Raw genomic sequence first — 23,734 nt, 5'->3', positions numbered from 1 at the left:
GTTTGAGGTCAATATCTAAAAAGAAATCAATACATTAATTTCAATATAAAATTTTAAGCAAACCAACCAACCATAATATTTCTTCTTTACGAGTATTTTTCTCGTGTTTGATAATAATTTTAATTTTAAAAAACTTAAAATTTACCAACTTTTAAGGTTTGTTTGTCACTTTTAAAAAATTTTACGACATCGGCGTGCTCGACAATATTATCCAACATTGAGCTCGATATGCCCTAAAGCTAGAAAAATATGAACAAATTGCTTGCCACTTGATGAAACTAGAGCAAAAACTCAAACAAATCTCTACATACATGCAAATTTAAATCGATATCTCGACCCGAGATCTGTCGATAAACCCGTTTAGATCGGGTAAAAAACAAAAGAGAACGACGCCTCAAGCTTGAAGAACGAGGCTCTTGCCAAGGATTATGTCATCCGTTGAGAAATCAGCCTCTTTCCTGAAAGTGCCTCGGCCAAAGTCCAAGTTGTAGGAGTCGGTAAGTCCTTCGACCAAATCGAACTCGGGCTTCCACCCGAGCACGCTCTTCGCTTTCTCAACCGACGCAAAGAAATGCTGCATTACATTATATATCAATACGAACAGTGCTATTTCGAGCCATCAGAATCATCGAACTTATCATTACATCGACGAGATTACCTGATCACGGAAAGGGAATGGCTTCTTTTTTCCGAAGTCGAACTCCTTCGGGTTATAGTGGACGATCTCGGGCTCGGGAAAGCCTCCAGCCTGCGAAGTGAGCCAGTTTAGATGTTAGCTCTACAATGAATACCATGGTGTGCTGATTATGTCTCCAAGAAAGTACCTTTGCACAAGCTTTGGCTAACCCATCAAATGTCACATATTTTTCACCAGAGATATTGAATACTTGCTGGCTTGCCTTTTCATTACCAAGAACTTGAACAAAAGCTGTTGCCAAATCCTGCGGTCGTAAAAAACGTTCAATCATTTACTCGATTTCGATTCCTAAACAATTCACACTATGGCCGTGAATGCTTTCTAGGACCGTTATTTTAACAGCCCAAGTCTACCATTAGCAGATATTGTCCTCTTTGGGCAAGGTTTTTAAAACGTGTGATATCTCACATTGGTTGGGGAGGAGAACAAACCACCATTTATAAGGGTGTGGACACCTTTTCCTAGCAAACGCGTTTTAAAGCCTTGAGGGGAAGCCCGAAAGGAAAAACCCAAAGAGGGCAATATCTGTTAGCGGTGGATCTGGGTTGTTACAAATGGTATCAGAGCTAGACACCGGACTGCCAGTGAGGAGGTTGTTCCCCAAAGGGGGTGGACACGAGACAGTGTGCCAATAAGGACGCTGGGCCCAAAGGGGGTGGATTTGGCGGGGTCCCACATCGATTGGAGAAAGGAAAGAGTGTCAGCGAGGATGCTAGTCCCCGAAGTGGGGTGGATTGTGAGAGTCCCATATTGGTTGGGGAAGAGAACGAAACACCCTTTGTAAGGGTGTAGAAACCTTCCCCTAGCAGACGCGTTTTAAAGCCTTGAGAGGAAGCCTGAGAGAGAAAACTCAGAGAGAACAATATCTGCTAATGGTGAATCTGGGCCATTACAACGTGTCTACTATAGAGAAGTTTTGTAACAGCCCAAGCCCACCGCTAGGTTTTAAAGCCTTATGGGGAAGCCCGAAAGGGAAAGCCCAAAGAGAAGAATATGGGCCGTTACAACGTGTCTACTATGGAGAAGTTTTGTAACAGCCCAAGCCCAAGCCCAAACCCAAACCCAAACCCAAGCCTAAGCCCACCGCTAGGTTTTAAAGCCTTGAGGGGAAGCCCGAAAGGGAAAGCCCAAAAAGAACAATATCTGCTAGCGGTGGATCTGGGCCGTTACAACGTGTCTACTATGGAGAAGTTCTGTAACAGCCCAAGCCCAAGCCCACCGCTAGCATATATTGTCCTCTTTGGGCTTTCCCTCACGGGCTTCCCCTCAAGGCTTTAAAACGCGTCTTCTAGGGAAAGGTTGTCACACTCTTATAAAGGGTGTTTCGTTCTCCACAGGTTTTCACACCCTAATAATGAATGTTCCGTTCCTCTCTCCCACTGATGTGGGATCTCACAGTTACAACAGACTTAACGATTTGTTCATGTTACATAACTAGTACATAGTAGCACAAACCTTGACGTGACCAAGTTGGGTAATTTGAATGCCCGAGTTGGGTATCGGAATGGGGCGACCGGCTTTCAACCGGTGGAAGAACCATTCCTCCACAGGGTTGTAGTTCAATGGTCCATAGATGTAGACTGGTCTTATAGATGTCCAGTTAACGTCCTTCGATGCCAGTAAGCTCTCGGTCTCGAGCTTTCCCTTGTGTCGACTCTTTGGATCGACTGCGTCTACCTATGATATGAAAGCAAAGTCGAGGTCAAGCTTTGAGTGAACCATTTATTTGGTATTTGACAAAGAAAGTAAACTGAAAGGTACCTCAAAGTGAGGTAGGAGATCAGATTTGAGGTAAACACCAGCTGAAGAACAGTATATAAACCTGAGAATAATTAGATACATCACATTCCATGCTATGTTTTGTTATGAACCCTAATGTTTGGACTAGCTTATTATAACAGTCGAGATATCGTCCACTTCGGCCCGTTACGAATCACCGTCAGCCTCACGGTTTTAAAACACGTTTGCTAGGGAGAGGTTTTCACACCCTGATAAGGAATGCTTCGTTCTCCTTTCTAACCGATGTGGGATCTCACAATCCACCTCCTTTGGAGGCCCAGCGTCCTTGCTGGCACACTGCCCGGTGTTTGGCCCTGATACCATTTGTAATAACTCAAGCTCACCGCTAACAGATATTGTCCGCTTTGGCCCATTATGTATCACCGTCAGCCTCACGGTTTTAAAACACGTCTTCTAGGGAGAGGTTTCCACACCCTTACAAAGAATGCTTTGTTCCCCTCTCCAACCGTGTTGGATCTCACAATCTATCTCACTTGGGGGCTCAGCATCCTCGCTAGCACACTGCTCGGTGTCTGGCTCTAATACTATTTGTAATAGCCCAAGCCCACCACTAGCAGATATTGTTCGCTTCAACTTGTTACGTATCACCGTTAGCCTCATGGTTTTAAAAAGAGTCTGCTAAGGAGAGGTTTCCACACCCTTATAAGGAATGTTTTGTTCCACTCTCCAATCGATGTGAGATCTCACAATCTACCCCTTAAAGAGTTAGCGTCCTCGTTGGCACACTGCCCGGTGTTTAGCTCTGATACAATTGTAACAGCCCAAGCCTACCACTAGCAGATATTGTCCGCTTTGACCGTTACGTATCACCGTCAGATTCACGGTTTTAAAATGCATCTGCTAGGGAGAGGTTTCCACACCCTTACAAGGAATGCTTTGTTTCCCTCTCTAACCGATGTGGGATCTCACAATTCACCCACTTTGAGGGCCCAACGTCCTCACTGGCACACTGCTCGGTGTCTGCTCTGATATCATTTGTAATAGCCCAAGGCCACCGCTAGCAGATATTGTCACCTTTGGCCCGTTATGTATCACTGTCAGTCACACAGTTTTAAAACGCGTCTGCTAGGGAGAGATTTCCACACCCTTATAAGGAATGCTTCGTTCCCCTCTCCAACTGAGGTGGGATCTCACAATCCACCCCCCTTGGGGACCCGCTTCCTTGCTAGCACACTATCCAGTGTCTGGCTCTGATACCATTTATAACATTCAAAGCCCACCGCTAGCAGATATTGTCTGCTTCGACCTGTTATGTAGCACCGTCAGCCTCACGGTTTTAAAACGGGTCTTCTAGATAGAGGTTTCCACACTCTTATAAGGAATGTTTCGTTCCCCGCTCCAACCAATGTGGGATCTCACAATCCACCCTGTTTGGGGGCCTAGCGTCCTCGCTGGCACACTGCCCGGTGTATGGTTCTAATACCATTTGTAACAACCCAAGCCCACTACGAGTAGATATTGTCCGCTTCGACCCATTACGTATCGTTGTCAGCCTCACAATTTAAAAACACATTTGCTTGGAAGAGGTTTTCACACCCTTATAAGGAATGCATCGTTCCCCTCTCCAACCGATGTGGGATCTCACAATCCACCCCCCTTGAGGGCCCAGCGTCCTCGCTGGCACACTGCCAGTGTCTAGTTCTGATACCATTTGTAACAGCTTAAGCCCATAACTAGCAGTAATTGTCCGTTTCGGCCCGTTACGTATCACTGTCAGCCTCACGGTTTTAAAACACATCTCCTAGGGAGAGATTTCCACACCCTTATAAGGAATGCTTCGTTCTCCTCTCCAACCGATACGGGACCTCACACTTATGTACTGTACTAATGTCATGGGACAGCTACCGAACAATATAACAATGAGTTCGGGAAACTTAAAAGAACATTTAATATTTCAACCAGACGATCACCATGATTCGAACATACGACCTCGAAGCATATAAAAGTAACAATATCAGCAACTAACATATAAAAGAAAGTGGATATCATTTAGGGAATCTTACTGCTCTAGCTTAGGCAATGCATCTAAAATTGGTTCAACTTCAACTGCTTCTCGCCCTGAAATCAAGCAGCAGCGAGTATCAGGGTGAAGAACTTCAAACCAAAAGAGATCAATCCAAAATCATGCACACCATTTATGTCGTAAACGACATCGAACCCTGCAGCCGAGAGGCTTGATTTCACGAAATCAAAGTCTTTTCTGTCTCCCTTCAAATGTAGAACCTGGAACATATGAATCAAATAAAATCGTTAAGCCACATTTCTTGAGCTACCGAATTATAAGGCTTAAATTGTAACGACTCAGGGCCACTGCTAGCAGATATTGTCCTCTTTGGACTTTCCCTCTCGGGCTTCCCCTCAAGGTTTTTAAAACGCGTCTAGGGAGAGGTTTTCATACCCTTATAAAGGGTGTTTCGTTCTTCTCCCCAACCAATGCGGGATATCACAATCTACCCCCTCTTTGGGCTTTCCCTTTCGGGCTTCCCCTCAAGGCTTTTAAAACACGTCTAAGGAGAAGTTTCCACACCCTTACAAAGGGTATTTCGTTCTCCTCCTTGCTGGCACTTGTTCCTTTTCCAATCGATGTGGGACCCCCATCAAACCCACCCCCTTTGGGGCCAGTGTCGTTACTGGCACACCGCCTCGTGTCTACCCCCTTCGAGGAAGAGCATCCTCACTGGCACTTTGTCTAGTGTCTGGCTCTAATACTATTTGTAACGGCTCAGGCCCACCGCTAGCAGATATTGTCCTCTTTGGGCTTCCTCTTTCGGGTTTCCCCTCAAGATTTTTTATTGTCCTCTTTGGGCTTCCTCTTTCGGGTTTCCCCTCAAGATTTTTAAAATGTGTCTAGAGAGAGGTTTCCACACCCTTATAAAGGGAGTTTCGTTCTCCTCCCCAATCAATATGGGATATCACAATCCACCCCTCTTCAGGGCCCAACGTCCTCACTGACACTCGTTCCTTTTTCCAATCGATGTAGGACCCCACTAAATACACCTCCCTTCCGGGCCAACGTCCTTACTGGCACATCGTCTCATGTCTACCTCCTTCAGAGAACAGCCTCCTCGCTGACACATTGCTCTGGCTCTGATACCATTTGTAATGGCCCAGGCCCACCTAGCAGATATTGTCCTCTTTGAGTTTTCCCTTTCGAGCTTCCCCTCAAGATTTTTAAAACGCGTCTAGGGAGAGGTTTCCACACCCTTATAAAGGGTCTTTCGTTCTCCTCCCCAACCAATGTGGGATATCACAATCCACCTCTTTCAGGGCCCAGCGTCCTCATTGACACTCATTCCTTTTTCCAATTGATGTAGAACCCCCACCAAATCTACCTCCCTTCGGGACCAGCATCCTTACTGGCACATTACTCCCCTCAAGGTTTTTAAAACGCATATGCTAGGGAGAGGTTTCCACACCCTTATAAAGGGTGTTTCGTTCTCCTCCCCAACCAATATGGGATATCACAATCCACCCCCTCCCCCCTTCAGGGCCCAGCGTCCTCGTTGACACTCATTCCTTTTTTCAATCGATATGGGACCCCCACCAAATCCACCCCCCTTCGAGGCCCAGCATCCTTACTGGCACCCCGCCTCGTGTCTCCCCCTTTCGGGGAACAGCCTCCTCGCTAGCACATTACTCCCCTCAAGGTTTTTAAAACGCATCTGCTAGAGAGAGGTTTCCACACCTTTACAAAGGGTGTTTCGTTCTCCTCCCCAACCAACGTGGGATATCACATAAATGAAAACTTAAAAGACCTTGGATTTAAAATCAGCATAATCTGCATCCGACTCGCCGGGCAATTGTTGCGTAACGGGCGCTTTTCCTCTTGTAAACAAAGTCACCTGCCATAATTAACAAGCTCTATGAATCTTTCTAATGAGAATCTGTAGCTAGCAAGCAAAGCAAGAAGAAGGAGAATGGCTTAACCTGATGGCCCTCTTTGACAAGAAGTCTAGACAAGAATATACCAATGAATCTGGTGCCACCCATTACAAGGATGTTCTTCTTGGCGCTTGCTGTAACATGTAATGCCCCTTTTGGCTGCATAACCTTCCTCTTATACTGCAATCCAGACCAAACCCAATTGAGAATACATATAAATCAACGACTTAAGCTAGTTTAACTCGGTTTCAGAGCAAAAAGATGTTAAGATCGCACAACAATGCACACTCGAATTACCGTCTTTCACTACGGGCTTCATATCCAACAAAAGACACAGGTACATAATAAAAAACTCGAACTAGATTCGATTCTCCTATTCCTGACTCTAACGGTTCAAGCTCACCACTAGTAGATATTGTCCTCTCTGGGCTTTCCCTTTCGGGCTTCCCCTCAAGGGTTTTAAAACGCGTCTGCTAGGGAGAGGTTTCCACACCCTTATAAAGGGTGTTTTGTTCTCCTCCCCAACCGATGTGGGATCTTACAATCCACCCTCCTTCAGGGCCCACTCGTTCCTTTCTCCAATCGATGTGGGACCCCCACCAAATCCACCCCTTTGGGGCCAGCGTCCTTACTGGCACACCACCTCATGCAACCCCCTTCGGAGAACAGTCTCCTCACTGGCACATCGCGCAGTGTCTGGCTCTGATACTGATCAGAAGCATCTAGTAGTGTCACGCCAATCGAAAGAGTTGAGCTACTAATCTAAGGGTTTGGGGAACTCGGTAGAAGCTATTGGTTGTTTTCGCCTAGTAGATATTGTCCTCTATGGGCTTTTCCTTTCAAGATTCCCCTCAAGGTTTTTAAAACGCGTTTGCTAAGGAGAGGTTTCCACACCCTTACAAAGTGTGTTTCGTTTTCCTCCCCAACCGATGTGGGATCTTACAATCCACCTCCTTCAGGGCCCAGCGTTCTCGCTGGCACTCGTTCCTTTCTCCAATCGATGTGAGACCCCCACCAAATCCACCCCCTTCCAGGCCTGGCACACTATCTCATGCTACCCCATTCGGAGAACCGTCTCCTCACTAGTACATCGCCTAGTGTCTGGCTCTGATATTGATCAGAAGCATCTAGCAGCATCACGCCAATCGAAAGAGTTGAGCTACTAATCTAAGGGCTGGGGAACTCGGTAGAAGCTATTTGCCTGCCTTTGACGGCTTCACAATAACTCCCCCTACCCCTATCTCGAATGAGAAACGAGTCTTTTCCTTTCGAAATCCGAATCAATATCCATTTATAGGGACAACCAAATCAATATCCAGTGATTTTGATGCCATAACAACAAAACCCATCAAGGATTTCCAGTTTGAATCAAAATTCAACAGTAAAACATGATACCCAGATTAGAAAAATGAACAAGGAAAGAGTAGGAGAAAGGGACCTGAACTTGGGCGTGGAGTCTGGCGCCATGGAAGTCGGAAAGTGAAGAAGGAAGAACAGAGAATGAAGGCGATTTTTGGTGGTGAGCAGCCATTGGGTTTGCCATGATACCCATTTGGAAACCCTGTGTTCTTGCTGTTTGGTGGTGGGATTAAAAGGGTAATGGATTTGAAGGGATGTTCTTGTGAAGGCATGGCTTCTGTTTCTCTGGCTGAATTTCGTTCCGATGTTTTGAGGATAAGACTATGATTTGCCTCCACCTCTCATTCAACTTCAACCCATTGCCCTGCCCGGTACCACTCATCAAGTCATCAGCACCACATAGAGACCAAGCTTGGTTACCCTTACCCACCGAGCTATGAGCCCATGACTCCCTTTCTTTCTAATATTAGGTATACGTTGAGCACTGGGGAGGAGAACGAAACACGGTTTATAAGGGTGCGAAAATCTTTCCCTATCAGAAGCGTTTTAGAAGGTTGAGGGGAATCTCAGAAGAGAAAGTCCAAAGAGGACAATATCTGCCAGTGATGGGTTTGAGTTGTTACAAAAAGTATCAGAGCCAGACTATGTGCCAGTGAGGAGGCAGTTCCTTAAAGGGGTAGACACGAGGCGGTGTGCCAGTAAGACGCTGGGCCCGAAGGGGTGGATTGTGAGAGTCCCACTTTGGTGGGGGAGGAGAACAGAACACTCTTTATATAAAGGTCGTGGAAACCCAGTAAGGACGTTGGGCCCTGAAGGAGGTGGATTGTGAGAGTCCCACATTGGTTGGGGAGGAGAACAGAACATCATTTATATAAAGGTTGTGGAAGCAGTAAGGATGCTGGGCTGAAGGGGTGGATTGTGAGAGTTCCACATTGGTGGGGAGGATAACAAAACACCCTTCATATAAAAGGGTGTGGAAACCCAGTAAGGACGCTGGCCCCGAAGGGGGTGGATTGTGAGAGTCCCACATTGGATGGGGAGGAGAACAAAACACCCTTTGTATAGTTGTGGAAAACTTTCTAGCCTTGAGGGGAAACCCGAAAGGGAAAACCCAAAGAGGACAATATTTGCTAGCGGTGGGCTTGATTTGTTACAAATGGTATCAGAGCCAGACACAGGATTATGTGCCAACGAGAAGGTTGTTCCCCAAAGGAGTAGACACGAGGCGGTGTGCTAGTAAGGACGTTGGGCCCGAAAGGGGTGGATTGTGAGAGTCCCACATTGGTGGGGGAGGAGAACAAAACACCCTTCATATAAAGGGTGTGTGGAAAACCACTAAAGACGCTGGGTCCCAAAGGGGGTGGATTGTGAGAGTCCCACATTGGTTAGGGAGGATAACAAAACACCCTTCATATAAAGGGTATGGAAACCGAGTAAGGACGCTGGCCTCGAAGGGAGGTGGATTGTGAGAGTCTCACATTGGTTGGAGAGGAGAACAAAACACTCTTTATATAAAGGGTGTGGAAACCTTTCTATAGTAGACGTGTTTTAAAGCCTTGAGTCCCCTCAAGAGAAAACTCAAAGACGACAATATCTGCCAATGATTTATAAATTTGAGATATGAGACTTTTCGAGACCATTCGAAGTCTTGTTAGCTCAGGGTACCTTAGACAGGACACCAAGTACACGTATCTTTACCGATTAACCAATTTCTAAATGCTGGAGTAGATCCTAAAGGGATTTTCACTTCCTCGTGAATTGTGATTTTTGGTGTAGGATAACGAACTTGAAACGTAGAGCCCGAGTGGCTGACAAACGAGTGGTTAATGGCCAATAGCGCCCTAGTTGATGACATTTCTCTTCACGGATGGCACTCGATGAACCATGGGGCACTCCAGAAAAAGAAATAGGGGATCCAAGCCTTTTTCGGGAATAAAATTTTCTAAACGAACTAGAGCCAATCTGAATTGATCTTGTAAGAGACCCACGAGAGAACAAGTCCCGGTCTCGAATTTGTTCTTTCCTTCACCTTCAAACACGAGGTAAATACGTTTATGTAGTAGCTCTTTGATTGAATTTGATTCTGCTCGCCTCCACCCAAACAAAAAAAGTGAGTGTCACGAGCGAAAGGTTGCTTGCTTCACTAAATAATAGATAATTGGCGCGTTAGCCCTAAATAAGGGGCCGAGCTTCTCCCAATTATGTATGATAATAGAACAGGACAGCTGCTCTAACCAAGACTCCACTTTTGCTCCTGATCGACGTTGGGTCGGAGTTTGGTGAACCAATCCTCTCATCTATAGTTCAGATTTAAATTAAGTAGGGTAATTTTTATTTTCTATTTTTTATTTTAAATTTTAAGTTTAAAAATATTAAAATAGAAAATAAAAATGACCATACTTATTTAAATCCTCAACGATAAATTTGAAAAAATTAAAAATCAATAAAATAAAATAAAATAAATATTATTATTATTATTATTATTGATATTTTAATAATAATAATAATAATTTTAGGCACAATAATTTCAAGGAAATATTGTTCGAATTAATTTTAAATTGATTAAGAAATTTAAAAAAAGTAAAAAAACTTAAATTAAATGAAGACGTGAGTTTTTTTCTTCGTTTCCGTGCTGCTTCAATTTTCCTCGGCGAGCGCGTAGCGACGGAGGGAGCGGCGTTTACTCCTCATTTCTGCATCCCCAAACGCAAATTCAACCCATACCAGCAAGAAAAAATTGTGCAAAATCTCCCAGTTTCCCGATCATGGATCCGAACCAGGTAAAATTCGCTAGTTTCAACTTTTTTAGATCTTCCTCATCTTTAATTTCTTTAATTATCATCTTTACATGCTTATAAATGTTGTTAATCTTCTGGTTAAGGCATTTCCGCCTCCTTGCCCTTGTTGAATGCTAGATCTAATCGAAAATTTCCGTCTGGAGCTACAATGGTGGTTGTTTTTTTTTTTTTTTTTTTTTGTCGGTTGATTGGGAGGATCAACGGCAGAACATCTGTTGAACGAACAAAATCCGCGATTAAATGTAAGATCTGAGCTGACGACGGGCAGATTATGATGGAATTTCAAATTAGCAATGGTTGAATTTCAACTTGTTTAGCATTTAGAATGCTTCCAGTTCTTGAATCATAGGATTGAGCGCGTTATTGGGTATCAGTTTGTGAAATTGGGGTTACATTGTGCCTCTTGAGTTGGAAGGTTTTTACAGTGTAATTGCTATTGTATGACTCATACGATGCCTCTTTTGCAGCCACCCGTAGAAAATTATGCTAACCCGAAGACTTGTTTCTTTCATGTCTTTTTTAAGGTAAGGCTATGTTACTATGATGTCAATGGATTTCATTCTTGAATGATCTCTGGGCTTTCTGGGATTTATGTGATCGTGGTTCTTCTTTTTCAGGCTGGAGCATTGGCTTTTTACATTCTTTCCTCTCTATTTTTCAGCAGTTTTGTTATCATTTTTGTGGTGACTGTTTTTCTCGCTGCTCTCGACTTTTGGGTTGTGAAGAATTTGAGTGGACGTATATTGGTCGGTTTAAGGTGGTGGAATGAAATAGATGATATGGGTGAGAGTGTGTGGAAATTTGAAAGCCTTGATCAAGAGGTGAGTGTTCTAGTTCTTACATTTTCAGAATTTGCTTCTCATTTGTGTTACCAGGACAAAATTTTAAATGCCTGTTTCTCACTTCTAATGCTCATGGATCCTTGGTTATTCTTTAGTCATTGGCTCGGATGAACAAAAAAGATTCCTGGCTGTTCTGGTGGACCTTGTACCTCACGGTAAGAAATTATAATGATCCCAAATATTGTGATATTTGATTATATGTCTGCAATATTTTATCTAACAAGGTTGGTGATTTCGAGAAATAAATTTTATCATACCGATACGAGTGAATGTCAGAAGGTATGATACCTGAAAGAGAATAGTGATTTATTCGTTGCAGTTAACGTACATGTCTAAAGCTTAGTAAATCTGGAGACAGGCCAGTCACTTTTGATTTTATGTTTTCTTTTGTTGATGGCGGGGTGGGGGAAATTAAAGAAATTACGTATTCAAGAAAAAACCAATTTTATGTTATGCTTTAAATTTTGTTTTCCCTCAAAGTATGCTGTGGAATTTAGTTATTATGCACTGAAAAAAAAGAAGATGAAAATAGTTGGATACAAAAGATTTAATATTTTGAGCTGTTTCCTTCTTGATAATAACTTGTAAAAGAATTTTGTTAATTAGAAAATCATTTTGTGTTTTGGAAAATTGATTCCCAAACTAGTTGAACTAAGTACACATAAGACATACAAACTTACATTACTATTGATTGATTTTCTGGTTCAGCTGATCTTAAAATTTACATTTATTCAAAGATGCAAATATAGTGGTTAAATTATAAATGGTAATTAATGTTCTTGAACTAAAAAAATTAGTCACTTACCTTAGAACTGAAAAGTGTTTTGTAACATACTCTTAATAGTTTTCTCTAAAGAATGGATTTTCTTCATTTTGTAATTTGATTTAATCAATGAAATTTTCTGTTTCTTGTATAAAAAACAATGATCTTCAATATTCATGTATGCTTATGCTTCTGAACCTATGAGTAACAGGCAGTTGCATGGACTGTGCTGGGCATATTCTCGTTGATAAAGTTTCAAGCTGATTATCTCCTCGTCGTAGGAGTTTGTTTGACTTTGAGCATTGCAAACATTATCGGCTTTACAAAATGCCGTAAAGGTAAGTAATGCGTTCCATGAACTACAAAACTCCTATAGTGTTCGTACAAGCACGACAAAGCCTGATTTATTATAGTAATCTCTCTGTTGGTAATAGCTTCTGATTCCACGAAAAGCTTCTGAATTTTTTTTGAAGCTTTTAGAAAATTGTTTCTAAACTTCAAGGGATATATCATTGTGAAACCCAGCCTGCTGTTTGTTATTTTTGTTAGCTGGCTTTATATTTCAGTCATTGTTAGAAGATATTGAGTTCAGTAGGGACTTGATGCTTAAATCTTTGCCCTGGAAAGGATACTGTAGAAAAAAGAAGATTTGTTGCAATGTAGATCCATAGGAACCATAAATAGAAAGATGTAAAATATTAGCAAAAATATAGATCTTAGGCGCAATAGAAAGGAATGTCGTAACGGTGGGTGAAGGTTCAGGAGCAAGTGATAGTTGCTTCAAAGGAGATATGGAGTCGGTGGGGTTTTTGTTCTGGGCTTGAGAAATGGAATTAGATAGGACCCCACAAATTGAGAATTTGCCAGTGTGGAATTCACACGAAAGGGAACGAGGAGCATGTGAGGATATGAGAAGATAGATATCTCTATTTTGTTTGTGACCTTTATGCTTGTTGTGGACCTTAGTAACTTGTAATGTAGTTCTTAGACACATAGACATGCATAGTGATACAAATGGCTCATATATATATGGTTAATTCCTAAAGTATCCAATGCATCAACTTCTTCAATGAACCCCTTAACCATTATTTTTTTCTACAAGAAACCAAGTTGCATGGACGGAACGAAATATTTAACATGAGGCAAAATCTCATTGAATTAAAAGTATGTGATCAAAAGACAAGAAATCGGATGATTATAAAGAAATTTAGACAAGGAACTTGATGAGGAAGCCACGAAAATAGTAAAATCCTATTAGTTTCCCAAGAGATCTCCAAATTCAGACACTTCCCCTAGAATAGTTTAGATCCCAAAAAGCCATAGAAATTGTTCATCCTTGAACATAAGTGAAAGACCAACCAAAAGATGAACAACAACTCCTTAACATGATATGGAATCAACCCAAGGGAAAGTTTTGGAACAGATTACTTTGATGATCAAGATCATAAGTAAAGAAAACTCGTTTGTAAACTCGTGATTTGAATCACTCCACAAGATAGTTTGATCAAAACTACTTGAATGACTCTAACATGCAAATTTAAACACAAGAAATGCAACGTAACAAGCTCATAACTTAAGAAAAGCATAATATGCAACTTTCATTATATCCTAAATCTTCGTACTAAAGCAACAACATGAATGACTATTTATAGTTTTGGAAATAAACCTTATGGTAACCTAATTGAAAGATTGTAACTTTCATGATCATCAATACCATAATGGTCACTAGCTAATTGTAACTTATAATCTTAACGCTTCTCGCAGGGCGGCTTCAAGTTAAAAAATATCAAACGACCTCCACTCAGGATCATCTCTTTCTTCATACCTTTTTCACATATTATACTGGGGCAACGAATGAAATTGATGTTTGTGTGCATAATGAAAGTCAAATTTTTTTCAGTTGTCGTTACCCTTTTCCTAACATTTTCAGGACATCCATTATAGGGCCATTCTTTAGAACCTAACATTTTCAGGACACCCATTATAGGGCCGTTCTTTAGAACCTAACATTTTCAGGACATCCATTATAGGGCCGTTCTTTAGTCCAGCATCCCGCAGTCTCCTACTACTAAAATAGGTGGAGGGGGTTTAGATATAAAAATCAAATACCTGTCTTGTCGTGCATTATATACATATATTCACACACGCGCACACATGCGCACACACGTGCACACACGTATGTATGTATTCTTTTGGTAAATAATGTGCCTCTGCATTGACATGAAACAGCTTTCAAATAGGACTATATTTGGCATTGGGAAGTTCGTAGGATACCTTCTTAGATAGGTCATCACCATGATTTTGAACCATGTTCTCAAAGTTATCCGAACAAACAACTTTTCCCTTACCAATTACAGCCATTTTAGTACTACTGCTGCACATGTTGATGTATTTGCCAACTAGTTAGGCACTCAAACTGATAGTTCATAACTGCCGGGGAAATTGCACCCACCTTTCTTCTAAGACTCATCAAGCTTGTAATGGCCCAAGTCCACCGCTAGCAGATATTATCCTCTTTGGACTTTTCTTTCCGGGCTTTCCCTCAAGGTTTTTAAAACGCGTCTGCTAGGGAGCGGTTTCCACACCCTTATAAAAAATGCTTCATTCTCCTCCCCAACCGATGTAAGATTTCACAATCCGCCCGTGCAAACACATGCTACTCATGAGTTAGGGACCTATCATTAAAACCATCTTAAGATAGTGGTATTTTATTTCCTAGACATTAGGTTAGGATGTTTTTACTTTTATTGTTCGTTTGTTTCATTTAGTATTTCGTTATGTTGTTTTAAAAATGTTTTCAAATACGTAAGTCCATGACAATGTTTTAGGATGAAGTTTCAAATGTTTAATTCTGCATAAGAGCATAGGTTATAATGATGGTAACGACTTTAGGTTAGTAGCAACCTAGGGTCGTTACAGTTAGATATTGCCACTCAGTCGTGGGTTGACTCAAATTTTTGTAATTCTTACCCGGCCCTCTTTTTTCTTCTTTACACTCTTCTCCTAAGACTGATTTAGGCATTGATGAAATTATTGGCATTTGGGCTGATGGTGTTGCTAATAACTTTCAGATGCGAAGAAACAGTTTCAGCAATTTGCCACGCAGACCATTGCTTCTCAGTTCTCTTCTACATTACAATCAGCCTTTAGTGTATGAGGCGTCCATACCATATGTGAATGAAAGCAGACGGAAGCGCAAGAGATGTGTTGAGCAGCAGCTCTCAGGGCATGTAAATATGCATTGTTTTAGGCATTACTGGATTGAACTTTCTTTTTTGGTTATACAAAGAAAAATATTGAATAACTTTGTATGTCTCCCTTTTACCAATGTTTTGTATTGTGATGATCCAATGAAATGAATAGTAGAAAAAACATTAATTTTGCTATATTGTGGGTGCCTGCCATGACATTCAGACAGTTGGGTAGCACTGTATTCAAACTTGCTTCATAGATGTCCCACGTTGGTTAGGGAGGAGAACAAACCACCCTTTATAAGGGTGTGGAAACCTGCTCCTAGCCGATGCGTTTTAAAGCCTTGAGGGAAAGTTCGAAAGGGAAAGCCCAAAGAGGACAATATTTGCTAGCGGTGAATTTGGATTGTTACAAATGGTATCAGAGCCAGATATCGGACGATGTGCCAGCTTTCTCGCTGTTCTCTGAAAGGGGTAGACATGAGGCGATGTGTCAAGGACACTGGGCCCCAAAGGGGGTGGATTTGGGGGCAGTCCCACATCGATTGGAGGAAGGAAAGAGTGTCAACGAGGACGCTGGGCCCTAAGGGGTGGATTGTGATGTCCCACATCGGTTGGGGAGGAGAACAAACCACTATTTATAAGGGTGTGGAAACCTTCCCTTAGCAAACGCGTTTTAAGCCTTGAGGAAAAACCCGAAAGGGAAAGCCCAAAGAGGACAATATCTGCTAGCGATGGATCTGGGTCGTTACAAATGGTATCAGAGTCAGATATCGGACGATGTGCCAGCCTTCTCGCTCCCTGAAAGGGCTATTCCCTGAAAGGGGTAGACACGAGGCGATGTGTCAAGGACACTGGGCCCCAATGGGGGTGGATTTGGGGGCAGTCCCACATCGATTGGAGGAAGGAAAGAGTGTTAGCGAGGATGCTGGGCCCAAAGTGGGTGGATTGTGATGTTCCACATTGGTTGGGGAGAAGAACAAACCACCATTTATAAGACGCTGGCCCCAAAGGGGGTGGATTTGGGGGCGGTCCCACATCGATTGGAGGAAGGAAAGACTGTCAGGACACTGGGCCCAAAGGGGGTGGATTGCGATGTCCCACATTGGCGGTCCCACATCGATTGGAGGAAGGAAAGAGTGTCAGTGAGGACGCTGGGCCCAAAGGCCCAAAGGGGGTGGATTGCGATGTCCCACATTGGCGGTCCCACATCGATTGGAGGAAGGAAAGAGTGTCAGCGAGGACGCTGGGCCCAAAGGGGGGTGGATTGCGATGTCCCACATTGGTTGGGGAGGAGAACAAACCACCATTTATAAGGGTGTGGAAACCTTCCCCTAGCAGACGCATTTTAAAGCCTTGAGAGGAAGCCCAAAAAGGACAATATCTGCCTATCGGGGTCGTTACATTTAAGATCTCCTAATAGATCACGTGTTTTTGTCACTCACCAAGGTGGGGTGTGTTGTCCATGTTTCTTATACCTTACTTTGTAGGATGTCATGGACTAGACTATGTCACAAAGGATGCATGAAACCTTGAGCATAGGTATCCTTATGGGATAGCAGGAGATGCATGCATGGACTCGGGTATTAGAACTCAGACTATCACGAATGGTGCATTAAAACTCTAGACATAGGCTATATTGCAAAGCACACATGAAACCTTGGACATAGAACACGTTTAGTTCTTTGTTGAGCATTGTTGGGAGAGAGTCCGAAATAATCATGGGTTTATAAATAAGGAATACATCTCCATTGGTACGAGGCCTTTTGTGAAAATCTAAAGCAAAGCCATGAGAGCTCGTGCTCAAAGTGGACAATATCATACCATTGTGGAGAGTCATGATTCCTAACATTCTTCACCGACCATAGAACCTAGTTGTGTTAGTGCATCCTCAATACTAGTGGTCAGAGAGTTCAATGATGTGTTTTCAAAGGAGCTACCGAGATTGCCTCTAATTAGAGAAGTCAACTTCGGGATCGCGCTTGAGCTACAGACAATTCCTATCTCTCTTCTTGACTATAGAAAAATTAAGAGTTAGAAACCCGATGTTCATCCTTTTCCTTTTGACAAATTATTTCTTTTCACCTTAAGTTTGAAGATTAGAAAACTTAGGACACTAATTTCTTCAATAGAGGCTCGCTAAGTTTAAGATCACATAAAACGGGTTCATCAAGAGGGGACCGGTTTGAACCCAGTTGGACTCTTTCATTCATTTCTTCTCCTTTCATTTTTGTCGTGTATATCTACTTTCTTCATCAATGTTTCAGAAATCTATGTAGGGCCTCATGACGGCTTTTGGACTCCTGAAAACGATAGGGTCGTAGTTTATTTTGGTCACTTACCGAGTGCCCACTAAGTTTGAGATCAAACAAAATTAGTCCATAGCTTAGTTGTAGAACATTGGACCGCAGATCAATAGGTCACCGATTTATACCAGGTTGGGCCCTTTCATTATTTACCTTTCATTTTTTTTTTCACGAACACTTTTCTTTATATCGTTTGCATGAAAGGTAATGTGATCACATATTCTTCATCAATGTTTTCGAAATCCATTAAGGTCTCATGACTGCTTTTGGACTCGTTTAAAAGATTGAGTCGCAGTTTATTTCATTCACTCTTCGAGGGCTCACTAAGTTTGAGATCACACAAAATGGGTCCATAGCTCAGTGGTAGAGCATTTGACTGCAGATCAAGAGGTCACCGGTTCGAACCCGGTTGGGCCCTTTCACTCATTTCTATTTTCTTTAATTTTTGTCATGAACGCTATTCTTTATTTCGTTTGCGTGGAATGAAATGTGATCCGAGGGCTTACTAAGTTTGGGATTATTAAAAATGGGTTCATAGCTCAGCATTTGAGGTCACTAGTTGGGCCCTCAATTTTACTTCCTTTAATTTTTGTCAGGAACACTATTCTTTATTTCGTTTGCATGGAATGAAATGTGATCCGAGGGCTTACTAAGTTTGGGATTATTAAAAATGGGTTCATAGCTCAGCATTTGAGGTCACTAGTTGGGCCCTCAATTTTACTTCCTTTAATTTTTGTCAGGAACACTATTCTTTATTTCGTTTGCATGGAATGATATGTGATCACTTTGTTTCGGTCACTTTCCGAGTGTTCACTAAGTTTGAGATCACCTAAAATGGGTCCATAGCTCAGTGGTAGAGCATTTGACTGCAGATCAAGAGGTCACCGGTTCAAACCCGGTTGGGCCCTTTCACTCATTTCTATTTTATTTAATTTTTGTCATGAACGCTATTCTTTATTTCGTTTGCGTGGAATGAAATGTGATCAATTTCCGAGTGCTCACTAAGTTTGTTATCACCCAAAATGGGTCCATAGCTCAGTGGTAGAGCATTTGACTGCAGATCAAGAGGTCACCGGTTCGAACCCGGTTGGGCCCTTTCACTCATTTCTATTTTCTTTAATTTTTGTCATGAACGCTATTCTTTATTTCGTTTGCGTGGAATGAAATGTGATCAATTTCCGAGTGCTCACTAAGTTTGTTATCACCCAAAATGGGTCCATAGCTCAGTGGTAGGGCATTTGACTGCAGATCAAGAGGTCACCGGTTCGAACCCGGTTGGGCCCTTTCACTCATTTCTATTTTCTTTAATTTTTGTCATGAACGCTATTCTTTATTTCGTTTGCGTGGAATGAAATGTGATCAATTTCCGAGTGCTCACTAAGTTTGTTATCACCCAAAATGGGTCCATAGCTCAGTGGTAGAGCATTTGACTGCAGATCAAGAGGTCACCGGTTCGAACCCGGTTGGGCCCTTTCACTCATTTCTATTTTCTTTAATTTTTGTCATGAACGCTATTCTTTATTTCGTTTGCGTGGAATGAAATGTGATCAATTTCCGAGTGCTCACTAAGTTTGTTATCACCCAAAATGGGTCCATAGCTCAGTGGTAGAGCATTTGACTGTAGATCAAGAGGTCACCGGTTCGAACTCGGTTGGGCCCTTTCACTCATTTCTATTTTCCTTAATTTTTGTCATGAACGCTATTCTTTATTTCGTTTGCGTGGAATGAAATGTGATCAATTTCCGAGTGCTCACTAAGTTTGTTATCATCCAAAATGGGTCTATAGCTCAGTGGTAGAGCATTTGACTGCAGATCAAGAGGTCACCGGTTCGAACCCGGTTGGGCCCTTTCACTCATTTCTATTTTCTTTAATTTTTGTCATGAACGCTATTCTTTATTTCGTTTGCGTGGAATGAAATGTGATCAATTTCCGAGTGCTCACTAAGTTTGTTATCACCCAAAATGGGTCCATAGCTCAGTGGTAGAGCATTTGACTGCAGATCAAGAGGTCACCGGTTCGAACCCGGTTGGGCCCTTTCACCATTTCTATTTTATTTAATTTTTGTCATGAACGCTATTCTTTATTTCGTTTGCGTGGAATGAAATGTGATCAATTTCCGAGTGCTCACTAAGTTTATTATCACCTAAAATGGGTCCATAGCTCAGTGGTAGAGCATTTGACTGCAGATCAAGAGGTCACCGGTTTATCACCTAAAATGGGTCCATAGCTCAGTGGTAGAGCATTTGACTGCAGATCAAGAGGTCACCGGTTCGAACCCGGTTGGGCCCTTTCACTCATTTCTATTTTATTTAATTTTTGTCATGAACACTATTCTATTTCGTTTGCATGAAATGTGATCACATATCGTTTTGGACTCCTTTAAAAGATTGGGTCGCAATACTTTAAGCATTTGATTGCAGATCAAGAGTTCACCCGTTTGAACTCGATTGGGCTCTTTCATTATATTTCTTTTCCTTTCATTTTTGTCCGTTCAAGAGTTTAAGCATTTGATTGCTGATCAAGAGTTTACCCGTTTGAACTCGCTCTTTCATTATATTTTTTTTCCTTTCATTTCTACCGTGAACATTTGTTTCTTTATATCGTTTGAATGGAAGGACATAAGATCATATATTCATCATCAATGTTTCATAAATTCATGTAGGGCCTCAAGGAGGCTTTTGGACTTCGAAAAAAGATAGAAGATAGGGTCACAGTTTATTTTGGTCTCTTACGGACCTCACTAAGTTTGAGAACAGTTTATTTTGGTCATTTTCGAGGGCTCACTAAGTTTGAGATTACTCAAAATGGGTCCATAACTACGTAGTAGAGCATTTGACTACGGATCAAGAGGTCACTAGTTTAAACTCGGTTGGGCCCTTTCACTCACTAAGTTTATCCCAAATGAGTCCATGTTATCACTTTCTAGCTCACTAAGTTTGAGATTAACCAAAATGGGTCCATAGCTCAGTGGTAGAGGATTTAACTACAGGTCAAGAGGTCATTGGTTCAAACTGAAATATCTTTTCCTTTTTGTCGTGAACGCTATTCTTTATTTGGTTTGCATGGAATGAAATGTGATAACTTTATTTAGGTCACTTTCGGAGTGCTCACTAAGTTTGAGATCACCTAAAATGGGTCACTTTATTTCGGTCACTTTCCGAGGCCTCATGATGTTTGGGATCACACAAAATGGGTCCATAGCTCAGTGGTAGAGCATTTGACTGCAGATCAAGAGGTCACTGGTTCAAACCCGGTTGGGCCCTTTCACTCATTTTTGTCATGAACACTATTCTTTATTTCGTTTGCATGGAATGAAATGTGATCACCTTATTTCGGTCACTTTTCGAGTGCTCACTAAGTTTGAGATTACCTAAAATGGGTCATAGCTCAATGGTAGAGCATTTGACTGCAAATCCAGAGGCCACCAGTTCGAACCCGGTTGGACACCTCTCATTCTTGTCATGAATGTTATTCTTTATTTCGTTTGCATGGAATGAAATGTGACCACTTTATTTTGGTCACTTTTTGAGTGCCCACTAAGTTTGAAATCACCCAAAATGGGTCCATAGCTCAGTGGTAGAGTATTTGACTGTAGATCAAGAGATCACTGGTTTAACTTGGTTGGGCCCTTTTACTCATTTTTGTCATGAACGCTATTCTTTATTTCGTTTGCATGGAATGATATGTGATCACTTTGTTTCGGTCACTTTCCGAGTGCTCACTAAGTTTGAGATCACCTAAAATGGGTTCATAGTTCAGTGGTAGAGCATTTGACTGCAGATCAAGAGGTCACCGGTTCGAACCCGGTTGGGCCCTTTCACTCATAGATCAAGAGGTCACTTCGGTCACTTTCCGAGTGCTCACTAAGTTTGAGATCACCTAAAAAATGGGACCCGGTTGGGCCCTTTCATCATAGATCAAGAGGTCACTTCGGTCACTTTCCAAGTGCTCACTAATTTTGAGATCACCTAAAAAATGGGTTCATAGCTCAGTGGAAGAGCATTTGACTGCAGATCAAGAGGTCACTCCGGTCACTTTTCGAGTGCCCATTAAGTTTGAAATCACCCAAAATGGGTCCATAGCTCAGTGGTAGAGTATTTGACTGTAGATCAAGAGGTCATCGATTTGAACTTGGTTGGGCCCTTTTACTCATTTTTGTCATGAACGCTATTCTTTATTTCGTTTGCATGGAATGATATGTGATCACTTTGTTTCGGTCACTTTCCGAGTGCTCACTAAGTTTGAGATCACCTAAAATGGGTTCATAGTTCAGTGGTAGAGCATTTGACTGCAGATCAAGAGGTCACCGGTTCGAACCCGGTTGGGCCCTTTCACTCATAGATCAAGAGGTCACTTCGGTCACTTTCCGAGTGCTCACTAAGTTTGAGATCACCTAAAAAATGGGACCCGGTTGGGCCCTTTCATCATAGATCAAGAGGTCACTTCGGTCACTTTCCAAGTGCTCACTAATTTTGAGATCACCTAAAAAATGGGTTCATAGCTCAGTGGAAGAGCATTTGACTGCAGATCAAGAGGTCACTCCGGTCACTTTTCGAGTGCCCATTAAGTTTGAAATCACCCAAAATGGGTCCATAGCTCAGTGGTAGAGTATTTGACTGTAGATCAAGAGGTCATCGATTTGAACTTGGTTGGGCCCTTTTACTCATTTTTGTCATGAACGCTATTCTTTATTTCGTTTGTATGGAATGATATGTGATCACTTTGTTTCGGTCACTTTTCGAGTGCTCACTAAGTTTGAGATCACCTAAAATGGGTCCATAGCTCAGTGGTAGAGCATTTGACTGCAGATCAAGAGGTCACCGGTTCGAACCCGATTGGGCCCTTTCACTCACATATAAAGAGGTCACTTCACTCACTTTCTGAGTGCTCACTAAGTTTGAAATCACCTAAAATGGGTTCATAGCTCAGTGGTAGAGCATTTGACTGCAGATCAATAAGTCACCGGTTCGAATCCAGTTGTGCCCTTTCACTCACAGATCAAGAGGTCACTCCGGTCACTTTCCGAGTGCCCATTAAGTTTGAAATCACCCAAAATGGGTCCATAGCTCAGTGGTAGAGTATTTGACTATAGATCAAGAGGTCATCGGTTTGAACCTGGTTGGGCCCTTTTACTCATTTTTGTCATGAACGCTATTCTTTATTTCGTTTGTATGGAATGATATGTGATCACTTTGTTTCGGTCACTTTTCGAGTGCTCACTAAGTTTGAGATCACCTAAAATGGGTCCATAGCTCAGTGGTAGAGCATTTGACTGCAGATCAAGAGGTCACCGGTTCGAACCCAGTTGGGCCCTTTCACTCACATATAAAAAGGTCACTTCAGTCACTTTCTGAGTGCTCACTAAGTTTGAAATCACCTAAAATGGGTTCATAGCTCAGTGGTAGAGCATTCGACTGCAGATCAATAGGTCACCGGTTCGAATCCAGTTGTGCCCTTTCACTCACAGATACTTTGTTTTGGTCACTTTTCGAGTGCTATCACCTAAAATGGGTCCATAGCTCAGTGGTAGAGCATTTGACTGCAGATCAAGAGGTCACCGGTTCGAACCCGGTTAGGCCCTTTCACTCACATATCAAGAGGTCACTTCGGTCACTTTCCGAGTGCCTCACTAAGTTTGAAATCACCCAAAATGGGTCCATAGTTCGGTGGTAGAGTATTTGACTGTAGATTAAGAGGTCTCACCGGTTTGAACCTGGTTGGGCCCTTTTACTCATTTTTGTCATGAACGCTATTCTTTATTTCGTTTGCATGGAATGATATGTGATCACTTTGTTTCGGTCACTTTCCGAGTGCTCACTAAGTTTGAGATCACCTAAAATGGGTCCATAGCTCAGTGGTAGAGCATTTGACTGCAGATCAAGAGGTCACCGGTTCGAACCCGGTTGGGCCCTTTCACTTATAGATCAAGAGGTCACTTCACTCACTTTTCGAGTGCCCACTAAGTTTGAAATCACCCAAAATGGGTCCATTGCTCAATGGTAGAGTATTTGACTGTACGAACCTGGTTGGGTCCTTTTACTCATTTTTGTCATGAATGCAATTCTTTTTCGTTTGCATGGAATGATATGTGATCA

The 23,734-nt window shown here is 42.2% G+C and overlaps 2 protein-coding genes and 19 non-coding genes across 22 annotated transcripts; 20 read left to right on the top strand and 1 right to left on the bottom strand.

Moving 5' to 3' along the window:
• Positions 1 to 240: 240 nt before the first annotated feature.
• Positions 241 to 8,016, bottom strand: LOC111462045 (chloroplast stem-loop binding protein of 41 kDa b, chloroplastic). The gene is made up of 10 exons (XM_023105708.1): positions 7,818 to 8,016; positions 6,425 to 6,559; positions 6,253 to 6,339; positions 4,630 to 4,720; positions 4,501 to 4,555; positions 2,459 to 2,519; positions 2,153 to 2,374; positions 825 to 941; positions 659 to 748; positions 241 to 574 (listed from the first exon to the last, which is right to left on the bottom strand). The coding sequence occupies exons 1-10, from the start codon at positions 7,929 to 7,931 to the stop codon at positions 395 to 397; spliced, it is 1,152 nt and encodes a 383-aa protein (XP_022961476.1). The 5' UTR covers positions 7,932 to 8,016; the 3' UTR covers positions 241 to 394.
• Positions 8,017 to 10,343: 2,327 nt separating this feature from the next.
• LOC111462122 (Golgi apparatus membrane protein-like protein ECHIDNA) lies at positions 10,344 to 15,530 on the top strand. Of its 2 annotated transcripts, XM_023105821.1 has the most exons (6): positions 10,344 to 10,518; positions 11,004 to 11,060; positions 11,154 to 11,357; positions 11,474 to 11,533; positions 12,353 to 12,479; positions 15,213 to 15,530. In XM_023105821.1, exons 1-6 carry the CDS (start codon positions 10,504 to 10,506, stop codon positions 15,296 to 15,298), a joined length of 549 nt encoding a protein of 182 aa, XP_022961589.1. In that variant the 5' UTR covers positions 10,344 to 10,503; the 3' UTR covers positions 15,299 to 15,530. The 2 variants fall into 2 exon arrangements, with proteins under 2 accessions (XP_022961589.1, XP_022961588.1); XM_023105820.1 differs by lacking the exon at positions 10,344 to 10,518 and having other exon boundaries at positions 10,974 to 11,060.
• A 2,454-nt stretch (positions 15,531 to 17,984) lies between these two features.
• TRNAC-GCA lies at positions 17,985 to 18,056 on the top strand. The gene has a single exon. It is a non-coding gene; the product is annotated as a tRNA-Cys (tRNA).
• Positions 18,057 to 18,474: 418 nt separating this feature from the next.
• TRNAC-GCA lies at positions 18,475 to 18,546 on the top strand. Its single transcript has one exon. It is a non-coding gene; the product is annotated as a tRNA-Cys (tRNA).
• Positions 18,547 to 18,662: 116 nt separating this feature from the next.
• Positions 18,663 to 18,734, top strand: TRNAC-GCA. The gene has a single exon. It is a non-coding gene; the product is annotated as a tRNA-Cys (tRNA).
• Positions 18,735 to 18,850: 116 nt separating this feature from the next.
• On the top strand, positions 18,851 to 18,922 carry TRNAC-GCA. Its single transcript has one exon. It is a non-coding gene; the product is annotated as a tRNA-Cys (tRNA).
• Positions 18,923 to 19,038: 116 nt separating this feature from the next.
• TRNAC-GCA lies at positions 19,039 to 19,110 on the top strand. The gene has a single exon. It is a non-coding gene; the product is annotated as a tRNA-Cys (tRNA).
• A 116-nt stretch (positions 19,111 to 19,226) lies between these two features.
• Positions 19,227 to 19,298, top strand: TRNAY-GUA. Its single transcript has one exon. It is a non-coding gene; the product is annotated as a tRNA-Tyr (tRNA).
• A 116-nt stretch (positions 19,299 to 19,414) lies between these two features.
• Positions 19,415 to 19,486, top strand: TRNAC-GCA. The gene has a single exon. It is a non-coding gene; the product is annotated as a tRNA-Cys (tRNA).
• Positions 19,487 to 19,602: 116 nt separating this feature from the next.
• On the top strand, positions 19,603 to 19,674 carry TRNAC-GCA. Its single transcript has one exon. It is a non-coding gene; the product is annotated as a tRNA-Cys (tRNA).
• Positions 19,675 to 19,856: 182 nt separating this feature from the next.
• TRNAC-GCA lies at positions 19,857 to 19,928 on the top strand. The gene has a single exon. It is a non-coding gene; the product is annotated as a tRNA-Cys (tRNA).
• Positions 19,929 to 20,830: 902 nt separating this feature from the next.
• On the top strand, positions 20,831 to 20,902 carry TRNAC-GCA. The gene has a single exon. It is a non-coding gene; the product is annotated as a tRNA-Cys (tRNA).
• A 481-nt stretch (positions 20,903 to 21,383) lies between these two features.
• Positions 21,384 to 21,455, top strand: TRNAC-GCA. The gene has a single exon. It is a non-coding gene; the product is annotated as a tRNA-Cys (tRNA).
• Positions 21,456 to 21,897: 442 nt separating this feature from the next.
• On the top strand, positions 21,898 to 21,969 carry TRNAC-GCA. The gene has a single exon. It is a non-coding gene; the product is annotated as a tRNA-Cys (tRNA).
• Positions 21,970 to 22,411: 442 nt separating this feature from the next.
• Positions 22,412 to 22,483, top strand: TRNAC-GCA. The gene has a single exon. It is a non-coding gene; the product is annotated as a tRNA-Cys (tRNA).
• Positions 22,484 to 22,553: 70 nt separating this feature from the next.
• On the top strand, positions 22,554 to 22,625 carry TRNAC-GCA. The gene has a single exon. It is a non-coding gene; the product is annotated as a tRNA-Cys (tRNA).
• A 70-nt stretch (positions 22,626 to 22,695) lies between these two features.
• TRNAY-AUA lies at positions 22,696 to 22,767 on the top strand. The gene has a single exon. It is a non-coding gene; the product is annotated as a tRNA-Tyr (tRNA).
• A 114-nt stretch (positions 22,768 to 22,881) lies between these two features.
• Positions 22,882 to 22,953, top strand: TRNAC-GCA. The gene has a single exon. It is a non-coding gene; the product is annotated as a tRNA-Cys (tRNA).
• Positions 22,954 to 23,023: 70 nt separating this feature from the next.
• On the top strand, positions 23,024 to 23,095 carry TRNAC-GCA. Its single transcript has one exon. It is a non-coding gene; the product is annotated as a tRNA-Cys (tRNA).
• Positions 23,096 to 23,148: 53 nt separating this feature from the next.
• On the top strand, positions 23,149 to 23,220 carry TRNAC-GCA. Its single transcript has one exon. It is a non-coding gene; the product is annotated as a tRNA-Cys (tRNA).
• A 259-nt stretch (positions 23,221 to 23,479) lies between these two features.
• TRNAC-GCA lies at positions 23,480 to 23,551 on the top strand. The gene has a single exon. It is a non-coding gene; the product is annotated as a tRNA-Cys (tRNA).
• The last annotated feature ends 183 nt before the right edge of the window (positions 23,552 to 23,734 follow it).

Source organism: Cucurbita moschata, unplaced genomic scaffold, assembly GCF_002738365.1.
Source record: "Cucurbita moschata cultivar Rifu unplaced genomic scaffold, Cmos_1.0 Cmo_Scf00026, whole genome shotgun sequence".
NCBI lineage: Eukaryota > Viridiplantae > Streptophyta > Magnoliopsida > Cucurbitales > Cucurbitaceae > Cucurbita > Cucurbita moschata.
Note: the sequence above shows the minus strand (reverse complement) of the source record. Positions and strands in the feature narration are given on the sequence as shown.